Source organism: Penaeus chinensis, chromosome 37 (assembly GCF_019202785.1).
Source record: "Penaeus chinensis breed Huanghai No. 1 chromosome 37, ASM1920278v2, whole genome shotgun sequence".
In the NCBI taxonomy this organism is placed as follows: Eukaryota; Metazoa; Arthropoda; class Malacostraca; order Decapoda; family Penaeidae; genus Penaeus; species Penaeus chinensis.
In genome coordinates, this window is record NC_061855.1 from 8,719,607 (window position 1) to 8,732,106 (window position 12,500).

At 35.5% G+C, this 12,500-nt stretch overlaps 1 protein-coding gene across 4 annotated transcripts in view; it reads right to left on the minus strand.

The window, feature by feature from the left end:
- Positions 1–3,462: 3,462 nt before the first annotated feature.
- Positions 3,463–12,500, minus strand: part of LOC125045741 — an 11,672-nt gene continuing 2,634 nt past the window's right edge. Inside the window, exons 4-10 of one of the 4 annotated variants that reach the window (XR_007116583.1) lie at positions 12,042–12,500; positions 11,475–11,801; positions 9,665–10,000; positions 9,151–9,564; positions 5,681–8,791; positions 4,752–4,792; positions 3,463–4,446 (exon numbers count right to left, since the gene is read on the minus strand). The exon at positions 12,042–12,500 is cut by the window's right edge and continues 74 nt beyond it. Coding sequence is in view for 1 of the 4 variants with exons in the window: in XM_047643172.1 (XP_047499128.1) it covers positions 6,830–8,791; positions 9,151–9,564; positions 9,665–10,000; positions 11,475–11,801; positions 12,042–12,500 (3,498 nt within the window). In the remaining 3 variants the exon portion in view is untranslated. Of the gene's footprint in view, positions 8,792–9,150; positions 9,565–9,664; positions 10,001–11,474; positions 11,802–12,041 lie in introns of all 4 variants that reach the window. The other 3 variants (XR_007116581.1, XR_007116582.1, XM_047643172.1) reach the window with 3 other exon arrangements.

Below are 12,500 nucleotides of genomic sequence, written 5' to 3' on the forward strand. Positions count from 1 at the left end.
TCAGTAAATGACAATAAAAAAAAAAAAAATTAAAAAAAATAACAAGACCCATGATAGTGTTTCCTTGTCTTTGTGTGCAGGTCTCTTTTTGAAAAGTTAAAGATTACCTTATTAGCATCCACTTTGTTGTCAAGATCTATACCTAAGCTTTTTAGTTTACGGTAATGGATGGCTTCGATAGTCCTTAAACTTCCTTCTACGTTTTGATTTACTAACGTAGATAGGCATTTTATATCAGAAGAATAAACTCATGTGTATATATATGTATATGTATATATATGTATATATTTTGTACATATATATGAACACACACACACATGTATATATTCATATATATATATATATATATATATATATGAATGTATGTATATATATGTGTATGTATATTTATCTATTTATATATGTATATATGTTTATATATATAATATATACATATATATATGTATGTATATATGTATATATATATATATATATATATATATATATATATATATATATATATATATATATATATATATATGGCCGGATGGTACATTTCACACCCCTGTTGCAAGCTATGACACTTCACTGCAGACACCATGCTTTATATAAGCTTACATAGTCATCAAGTTAATCGCCGCAGCGGGAAGTTACGCACACTTACACACACAATGGTTACAACTGACGCGCCTGAGATGCACAAGGTTCGGATTAGAATTTCAGGCCCAACAGCCTCTTGTGTTCGAATATTAAAAGGCCTGTCACGCCTTAACGTTTTAGAGAACGTATGGCTAGCGTATGGAAAACGGTGGCACACGCTCAGCATACGCTTGTATAAGTTATGGGTACGCTGCTCCATCGTTAGGGTACGTTGAAGTACGGTGGCGTACGGTGCCGTACGTCGTCGTACGCAGAGACAGCGAGAAGTTTTTGAGCATGCACAAAATTCTCGACGTATGCCAGCGTGTGGCCAGTACGTTATGCATACGCTGGGGATAAGTTAAAGGCACGTTAGGCGATCGTTGTCTTATACGCTCTGCATACGTCGACAACGCGCCGAAAAACGAAGAGTTCAGCGTATGTTTACCATACGCTAGCCATACGTTCTCTAAAACGTTAAGGTGTGACAGGCCTTTTAGTCCTTTTACTGTCCTGGTATACTTATTTATCAGCCTCTGAAGACCCTCTTTGCTACCCAATGTTACACCTCAGTGCGTAAACTCCGACACACCGGTACTTTGGCATGCGACGATCTTAACGACCATCGGATTTTAGTGAATCTCCAGCCAAGGGATGGAGGAACCTGGGGAATTCACGAATTTCCCCTTTCAGAGCAAAGGAGACCGCCCGTGCCAGTGGATGACCGTTTCCGGGAAGCTGGGGAGGGGAAAGATGTGATTTTTAAATACTGTTGATTATGTTTTTTTATTGTGTTGATTATAATGATTATATTGTTTTTTATTCTCGATTTCTTTTACCTGACCGCATAGGAGATCACATTCTGCCTTATGGGGATTGTATGATAATATCTTTTTACTTTTTTCTAGTATAATCTTAATAGTTCTCATTCCGTATTTTTAGTTTTTTTAAAACTAAGTCACCTCTTAAAGGGAGTGACTATTTTATTAAGAGAGGAAGACACTATCCTCTCTTGACAGCAATGTGACCATCACCCTTTTTGACCCGACATTCCCCTCATTTTTGTATGCATGCTTGTTGGGGAGGCCTAAATATAGGTCCCGAATGGCAGGTCAAGGGGGGGAAGCATCTAGCCGTGGGGCGCTGGTCTGTGGTCGCGAGGATATCAAACTAAGAGCCGGTAAGATGGCATTTTTGGGAAATACAGAGTACATATATATCAGACATGAGCTGATGAACTACCTGGCGACTGTGACCTCCCACTCGTTGTCCGTATAATTGCAGCTGCAAACTTGGATAGTTTGAATCTACCCGACGCTGCGTTGATGTTTTTCTCCGTCGCGAAGTAAGCAGCTTCCATGACTTCTTTATGTACAGTCCTCCATGGACTATTTTTGCTTCCTTCCAATTGGGTAGATGTCCAGCTTCATCTAAATGTACCACCATGGCGTTGGAAGTTCTATGGTGACGGATGTCAGCTTGGTGTATGTATTTCTAACGAAGATAGAGTCGAAACCGGTCAAATACATCTCTTGTATTGTGAAGATATTCATTCCCATTCATACTTTTTATATATAAATATACATAATATATAATATATAAATATACATAATATATAATATACAAATATACATAATATTTAATATATAAATATACATAACATATAATATATATATATACATAATATATAATATATAAATATACATACTATATAAATATATAAATATACATAATATATAAATATATAAATATACATAATATATAAATATATAAATATACATAATATATAAATATATAAATATATATAATATATAAATATATAAATATACATAATATATAAATATATAAATATACATAATATATAAATATATAAATATACATAATATATAAATATATAAATATACATAATATATAAATATAAACATATACATAATATATAAATATATAAATATACATAATATATAAATATATAAATATACATAATATATAAATATACATAATATATAAATATATAAATATACATAATATATAAATATATAAATATACATAATATATCAATATATGAATATACATAATATATACATATATAAATATACATAATATATAAATATATAAATATACATAATATATAAATATATAAATATACATAATATACAAATATATAAATATACATAATATATAAATATATAAATATACATGATATATAAATATATATAATATACAATATATAAGTATATATAATATACAATATATAAATATATATAATATACAATATATAAATATATATAATATACAATATATAAATATATATAATATATAATATATAAATATATATAATGTATAATATTTAAATATATATAATATACAATATATAAATATATATAAAATATATATAATATACAATATATAAATATATATAATATTTAATATATAAATATATATATATACACACACACACACACACACACACACACATACACATATATATATATATATATATATAAATGTATATATATATATATGTATATACATATGCACACACACACACACACACACACACACACACACACACACACACACACACACACACACACACACACACACACACACACACACGCACACGCACACATTTATGTATAAGTATGTATGTATGTACGAATATATTATTACCACTATTTCTTTTATGTAATTCTATCAATAAAAATTGTGTTGTTGATAAAATTATCTATTTCGTTACAATTTCTTATTAATGGTATATTCAGGTTTGTTGGGCTCATTAACCAACAAATATGTCTGTAAATGCGTGTGAAAGTATAAAGCACAAGGGGAAAAAAAGTTATTAACTGAAGAATATAATCACCTTTAATACATTTTATTTATAAATCACCAAAGCTCAGAATGTTTTATGAGCAATTACCTATATATCTGTAAAAACAGATGAAAATAAAGCAGGTCATTTACAGGTACAAATTAAATAAATGAAGTTCACAATATAATACAGATAAGATAACACGTCATCCATCTGAATAGTTTTTTATCTTGGAAGTCCAACTTACTGCAGAAAACACGCTGTCATTATGATTCTCATGTACACACACAAACTTATTGATAGAATAGACGGTGATATCAATTGTTTAAAAGAATGTCAGCTTTAATATATATATGATGTTGTGTGTGAGTAGTCTTGATGGTCTGAGATTCATTTCCTTTTCGTGTGAATTGTCTGGTCTCTGTTGTTTCCAATCCCTGACCCCGAAACGTATTCCCTAAGGTGATATCGGTAGAGTTAGGCAACGACAGCGTGCCAAAGTCAAAATAAAAAAAATGGTTTCATATCACAGATATTTTACCAATCATTAAGAAAATGCTTATGTATCGTAGCTGTTTTACCAAGCATCCTAAAAATCGAAAATTTACCCCAACTTTTTTATATATTTATGTGAATATCGATGTCTTTTTTCAGTCTATACATTAAATATTCATGTATATGGCTAGGACCTGCAAAGACTGTTATACATAATGTAAAGGATCTTTTGTTTAAAATGGTGCATTTCGTGATTGGATTAATCACATTATCTAATTATGTTCTCGCTTTCATTAAAATGTGGGTATAATAAGAGGTTATAACCAACACCATATACCTATTTACAAATATTATAAACAAACAATCAGTGTAAATATCCACGTCCCAGCGAGCGTATCAAACGGCCCAGGTGTCACGGGGCTTGCTTAAGCTTGGCGCCGCTCCGATTAACCTCGGGGGCACGTGAGGCAAAGTATCGTGGCGCCTGGCGTCAGCAAATCCATGAATATACGTAAAAACAAAGACTAGAAACAAGAAATGAATGTAAATACAATGAATTAAAAGCACCTACAGTATGCCACGAACAAAAAAAAAAAACTGTAAATATACATCCTTAATCTGTGTTTTATAATCTTGTTAATAAGGTATTTACTATAAACCCAATATCGCAGTATACAAATTAATTTATACATCATGGTAAATATGTTATATAATCCCTTTACACAGAATAATAACCAGTAATCAACACCATATTTAAATTGGTTTCCTTGTAAAAGTAAAACAAGTTTCTGAATAAAATGAAATAAATAAAAATTACCATAAGGCTTACATTGTAAGAATGATCTCCATCCCCTTCATGCATATTCACAACTGAAATATTGAAAACACTTTTTGTACTAAACGGCTTAACATGATCACTTATAATAACCATGAAATTACACTAACTGAGCAAACAGACACATGCGCACAACATGCCAAGTGATCACAATCAATTTGGGTGTGAGTCTGCAAACGATCCTCCTTGGTATAAACAAATCCTGTCCCAAAACTAGCAGCAAAATACTGAAACAGAGCTTATTGTTCTATATGATATTCACTGAAGAAAGGGACATTATTATGCAGACAGTGAAAAAATGAGAATAATGTTTCGAAAACAAACGCGCCGCGGATCACGACACTAAAAATGCCCCTCGATTCTCATTCCTTTTATTTCTACCTAAAGGTTTTGCAGAGTATACCTTGTGATAAATATTTTTCGCATTCAGCACTTGCCTGTGAACTGACTGGGTGTGTAAACATGTTTCCTATCATCGATCTTTTTGTGTGTAACAAATACGTAGGAAATAGGAACATTTACCTCAAAAATTAAACATTTTGTAATATGTAACTGTAAAACATGTAAGAGTGGCATGTTACACAACGACATACATGCGCAATATACGAACACAAACATACTTAACCACAGATATTTATTGTTTTATAATTTTCTAGGAAACTATTGTTATCATTACAAAATTAATATCTCTTAAAAAAAAAAAAAACTCAAGTGGAAAGAAAAACTTATATGCATTTTATAATATCAATCAATTTATCACAAAGTTAGGCTTATTGTTCTCATCACAAAAGAAAAGAAAACAATCATGAGAGATCAAGCTTATTCTTTCTGCAATAATCGCGAAAGAAAACACATGAAAGGTTAATTGTTATGAATCTTACATAACAATTAGTAAAAGTCAAAGGTTCCCGGCTTTCTCTTACCTTCAGATAAACACAGTTCTGATTACCGATGCTCAGAATTGATGGTGCGTTTGCCGGGCCATATTTGGAAGGCCCGGGCGAAGCTAGAACGTCGCAAATCCCAAGCAGCATGATGTGTTGTGAAAATCAAAAAGACAAACCATTGTGGAAGAAAAATCCCAATCTGTCATTTCCATGAATCATCGGTGAATCATCGGTTCAAATAGATGGATACTTTCTCAATCACAATGAATTAGCTGTGAGCAGTAACAATGGTATTAGTATAATGCAATCATTATGAATGGCTGGTATTAAAAAATATTAGTAAAAAGATATGATTTAGGAAACTCCACTGTTCAAGGCATAAAATTTTACTGTTCCGACAATAGGCCTTTTATCATCTGCCACAATGAGCAGTTCACAATAAATCACAAATATCTTTGTATTCAGCCCAAAAGCCTGCAGAATTCTATGATCAAACAGATTTGCAAGCTATCAAAAGAAAGAGAGAAAAAAAAAAAAAAACAGACGTGGGAGCTAAATCCACAAGCCTCTGTTACAGGATTTTTACGATACCTAATTTGTGACACTGATAAAACTAGGCCTTTGTATGACTAAAAATGCACATTGCTCATGGTGGCAAAAACAATAACAAGGAAAAAAGTCTCCCCAACAAACGATGCGAAAGGTCAGAGGGTCCAGTATTTCTCCTTTGCTATATATATGTCGGATCAGCATATCATAATGTGTCAGATTAATTATCATTAATTATTTTCACAAATGTTTGCCATAACTTACCATATTCATGTGCTTTTTGAAAAGACTTAAATATCTGAAATAACGTCGTATAGTATAATATGCTTTCTTGTATCTGACATGTTAGCCATTAAAAAAAAAAAAAAATACTTATAATGTGTATGATATAGAGACGAAAAAACAGTAATGAATATATACCTGTTTTCCTATTAGAGTTTCAAGCTGCTGATGGTGTCATGCCTGTATATTATAATCATTCATTTCAATAAACTAGTCTTAAACAATCATTTGAAATGAATAGTTCTAGTACTCCTCTAATAGAAATTTATAACTTCTGATAAAAAGAGTCTTTAGACAAAAATACCGAATACTAATAAAAAGGAAACCGTTCAAACCAACTTTCTCTGAACACAATCACGCTTTAGAACTGGGCTGGAGTGGTAAGGCATCCAGTGACCTTAGGAACACAAGAATATCTGGGGCTCCGAGTGCAAATGACGGGAGCTGGGTGTTGCCTCCAAAATAGGCCATCACCTTGCGTGGCATTTGGCATTCAGGATCACTCGGATCTTCACACATGCGGCTGAAGACAGACTTCATTCTATCCAAAAGATGGTCATCTGTCCAGAGATTTGCATTTTGCACATCCTGAAGTTCTTCGAAAAACACATTCTTCAAGGCAAAGCCTGCAGGAACTGAAAGTCGAAACACTCGTTTATCCCAGAAAGTGAACTGTTTCTTGGTCTCCTTTGGCATCCACCATGATACCGTTAGTGATGACAAAAGCAATTTACAGCCTAAGAACACTCTTCTCTGATGATCAGTCAGTTTTTTCATGATCTGGTTTTCGGCGACACCAAAGGAAAATCTCCATTCTTTCCTAGTTGTGTTGCTGAGATAAACTGTGTTCATGTCTGAGGGAGTGAGAGGGGGCCGTGGGTGCTGTTGGGGCCAAGGTGCTTCTACTGTTGGAACTATATCCACGTCTATCATCAAGAGAGGGAACTCTTGGCCCATCCATACCATGCACAAATTAATGCCTACCTGAGTGTTCTTGATCCCAGGAGAGATGAAGATGAGCCTTTCATCTCCAATCCTCAAGTTTTTCAAGCAATCTTTTGCTATGTTATAAAATGTATCAGTGAAATTAGATCCATCCATAAGATTTTCGAGTTCACTACTTTCAGCTGATAATTCTATGTGTTTCTGAACTAGTTCCGTTTCTGGGGATTTCTGAAGCTCAAATTTAAGCCCTCCTCCCGGGTGACCACTTATGTTTCTTAAAACAAGATTGAAGTCATATTCGTCAGGGCAGAATATTCTAGTATCATCTGCAGCACTTCCTACACCGACAAGGTCTCCCTCAAAGAGCTTATTGACTTTGGCAATTTCAGAAATTAGGTCTTCGGCTACTTTTGTGATGGCTTGTTTGACTTCTAAAGACTCGTTCTTTGTAAAGTCCACATGAGTATCCATAACTGTTTTGATGAGACCCCCTTTGGCTTCCCATGTCTCTCTAAGATGGTGAAGATGAAGTTCAATCAGTGTTTTACTGTCATTAAATATTTCTTGTTCCTCTTTTATACTACTTACAAGAGTGAGACTTTGCTGGTCAAGATAGGTGTTGTAACGCTTAAGCATGTCACGTGGCCGTAACTTACGGTTATTTACCTCATTTTCAATGCCATCTGCGAGAAACTGTGCAACTTCCTTATGGCCAGCCATGTAGGCATAGTGCGAAGGCGTGTTTCTGCCATGATCTCTTGCTTCTTTAGAACATCCAAAGCAGACCAGTGACATTGCTATGGACAGGTTACCATGCATGGCCGCATGGTGAAGAGCTTGCGTGCCACATATAGGATCCACTTCCCCGTTTACATGGACCCCTGCCACACTGACTAGCAAATAAAGGAATGCAGTAAGATTTTCTTTACTACACATCATCAATGCTTTTTTATAGAGAAGGTCGAGGCAGTCATGTTTATGTTTGATGTTATATTCACTGCCTTTGCGTTTTCTTCTGGAGAATAACCTGATGCATTCAGATAATTCATAGAATTCATCCTCTTCATCCTTGCCGAGTGTAGTCTTCCCTTCACAATCAGCATCTAGTTTCCTGATAAGACTAGTGATCCATTCTTCATTTAAATCATGTAATTCTTCCTCTTGATTCCCTGTTAGTTCCAACTCGCTACATGTCAACAGGTCTTGCAGGAAAGGGTAAGATGCTTCTTCGCTGTGCATTTCGTACTGAATGTAAAGGAGAATCTGCAGAACTGCAAGGCGCTGGAGATCTATGATTTTTTTTCTGTTTCTGTGGCGTCGTGCCCTTGCCATCTCCATGTACAGGCACCGGTACTCTCTTGCAAGGGAATCCTAAACAATAATACAAGAGATTAGCATACACATAGTAGTATAGCTTGGCATGAACTATTCTAGAATAGGAAAAACTCTCCTTTGATTAATGTTTTTTAATGTTCCCTGATGAGAAAGGTAATTATTACCTAAGTGGCTAACTTAACCAAATATGCATCTTAAGAATATAAATCGACAATATATAACTGTACTTTTCAACAAGTTATGAAACAGCCATTACTAAGAAAACAATAGATTAACAGAACAAGACATTTTTAACGTCTTACAACTCCATGGTGAGTAGTATAATGCAGCTGGAATGAATATATCTTGCCGAGTGACATTATCCTCTCTCAAAACTACATTGTTTTACTTCTGACCTGCAGTAGTTGCTTCCGAAACTCCAACGGCATGTTGTTGAAGAGGAGTGAACCATCTTCACCTGGCAGGAAAGGATTGCACCCCATGTGGAGGATAAGCGTCCTCGCCGTATCCAAGTGAGGCCGCTCAGGGTTAAGTGCTGCATGGAGGGCTGAGGTGGAGGCGACGGACGAGACAGGGTTGCCACCTGCTTGCCACACCCACCAGGCAGAAGTAGTGGCTCCCCGCTTGCAGGCTGTAACCAGCAACTGGGTAAGATGTTCAGGGTTGTTCTTTGTACTATTGAACTTTGCTTTCCAGGGTTCCTTTCCTTCCAGATGTTGTAACAGATTACTTATGCCTGACTTTAACATCTGGTCCATGGAATTTTCAGGAGCAAAGTCCATTTCAACTTTGAGTTTATGCCGGATAGCCTGCAAATTAAATGTAATGTGAAGACTGATTTTACTGCTTCAACATTTTCTTGCATATGTTTTAATGCTGGTTAGGAAAAGCTATATAAGTGTCACTTACCCTTGCCACCACCACACCGACCCAAGGTGTTACCCCTGGAGTGATCAATGCCAGCTGGAGGGGTCCGAGACCGGAGGTGGTAGCAGTGAGAGGAGCCCCTGCAGCCAAGAGCAGGGGAAGAAGCGGTGTTCTGTTGGTGGAAATGGCGAGCAGGAGAGCACTGTTGGTAAAGGGTCCACTAAATTCGAGAGGAGTTCCGGTTGCAAGCAGTGATGTCACAGTCTTCACCAGCTCGACTTTTGCTGCCTTGTCTTCTATATCATTTGCAAAGATTTTCCCGCCCTTGGAAATTGCCTCCAGAAGACGGAAGTATCGTTTGGACACGTCTTTACGACTCTGCCAATATTACAACTGTGAATATTCTATAATGGGACTACAGTTTGTGTGACATGTAGTGTATTAGATGAAAAAAATCCATTATCTCGAAGTGATACATAGAAGTAAAGGATGGTCAACAGCAAACAACTTTTGCAGAATCGATGTACAAAGCCGAGGAAAATCACTCTTGGACATCTGTTTTCCTGTCTGATGTGTGTGTGTGTGTGTTTGTGCTTGGTGTGGATCTGTGTATATATTCAGGTACATTAGTATTTACAAGACATAATTATCATGGCATATAAAGGCCTTTTTTGTAGCATCCCAAAACCCCTAACTCTGATATATCATTTGATGTATCACAGTCGCTACAAAAGACGATATCATCGAAGTTTGTACTGACATACAAAATGTTTAAAAAAGAAGAAGTTATCATTATTTATTTCACATAATGAAAGTCAACAGAAAACTATTAGAGGACATAATATGCTAGTATGATTTTTAATTACAAGCAAGACATTGTGGAAATTCAAATAAAAAGGAAAAAGTACCTGACTACTTTGCAACTTGTATTGTTTATACACACCACTCTCCGCTTCGTAAGGATGTCGAAAGTATAAACCTATTTCTCAGATTCTATCAAAATATGTTTTTCTTGTTGCATACACATTCTACATATGAAAAGGGGGAAATGCGTAAGGTTTTGCATCTCGTGTCCAAATCAGACAACTGGGTCATTTCAGTGATCACGGACATTTACATGACTTATTGAATATATCATTTGAGCTTGTAAGGTTATATCATAGAGGTACAGAATGATTTTGAAATCATTCATTCCACTGAAGTCAATACCACGTCATATGACTTAGACACCTTGGAAATTTCGTCATGACTCGGACACCTTGGCAATTCTTACCATTTCGTTCCAGCGACTGTCGTGAGTCACATAAAATCTTACCCATATAGAGTGAACATGTATTTGATGTACTGCTAAAACGGCACAGAAACATTTTATGCACCTTTGCAATAAAAAGTTATACCAAGAAACTTACGATGCGATTCGTAATCAATGAAAATATAAATCCATCTCTGAGATTATGGGAAATATCTGAAAAATACCGTGCTCTGATTGGCTGGCCGGAGTGTATCAAACCGTATCAGGTTAAAGGCAAACGCTTTGATACAACATGATACGATGTTTCAACAGGTTCCAATAATGTACGCATAAAGGGCAAACATAAATCAGAGTGTATCAAATTGTTTGGGGTTTTGGGAATATTCCATAAAGGCCTAAAGTGTGTGCAAATAGATGTACTGTATACAAATACGCCTATACATAAACTGCACTAAGTCTCAAAGTTGCAAGAATACAGAAAAGGAAAGAAAGTACAAGCTTGGAAGAAAATTGACGTTTGTCAAAAGAAACTGATATCATTCCAGTTAAAGCGCAATAAACCATCAACTAAATAAATCTTAATAGAACCATGGTTAGTACCTGCTTTCCACTGTCCTTGACTTGGATCTTTCTCTCTATGATCTTTGCTATTCTCCAGTGGCCCCGGGAGTTTGCGAGGTCAGCTGGGGTCTTGAGGTCAGTAGTGCGTGCATTGGGCAAGGCGCCGTGTTCCAGGAGCTCCCTCACACAGAGCTCGTGACCTTGTTCAGCCGCCACGTGGAGAGGTGTAAATCCTTTGTGGTCCTGGTAGTGGATGAAGTTTATGTTGTTTACGATGAATTCGCGCAAAGGCTGGACATCTTTAATCTTCAAGATATCACTGGTGACTCTCCGCCATTCTTCATTGTAGTTGGCTTCAATTTTGTTCTGTAATGGCCATAGGAAAAGCTGTTAAAGTCTAAAAAGCCTCTTTGTATGTGAAAAGATCATGCAAGTAGAAAAGGGGTTTATTAAATGCTATACCGTTTTTTAAATTTGAGTTATGATTTATGCTATTATCCATATGGTAGCTAATGAATGTGAGGAATGTAAATACAAAACCGTAAAGATTTAAGATATCAGTACCATAATTTGGATCATGTTTGAATTGCTCTATAGAAATCTTACCCATTTGTCTTGGAAACTACTTTTGGAAGGGAGTTTAGTGACCAGTTGCACAATGGCAATATTTCCATAGTACTCGGCTTCAAGTCGAAGTACATTAACGTTCCATTTCTTCTTCAGTAACAACCTTGCTGTGTGAACTCGCCCGTATCTTGCAGCCAGTTTGAAATGGGTATCTGAGACATAGATTTTCTTCTGCAGGAGAAACTCGACACAATTTGTGTAGCCCCCAGTGATTGCTAAAGACAAAAGGATTTCTCTTTGTTTATGAGTTAAAGGAACGTCTTGCCAAAGCTGAAGTTTTACGTCTTTAATCTGTCCTCTTCTTAGCATGTACAGAAGCCTAGCAAACTCTTTTTCTTGGAACAGAAACGGTGTATGTAGAAGATCCAGAAAATGATGCCAGGTAGTGTGAAATAGGGTTGCGACGAACTTCTTCAGAGAATTCTTTCTTTTAGGAGG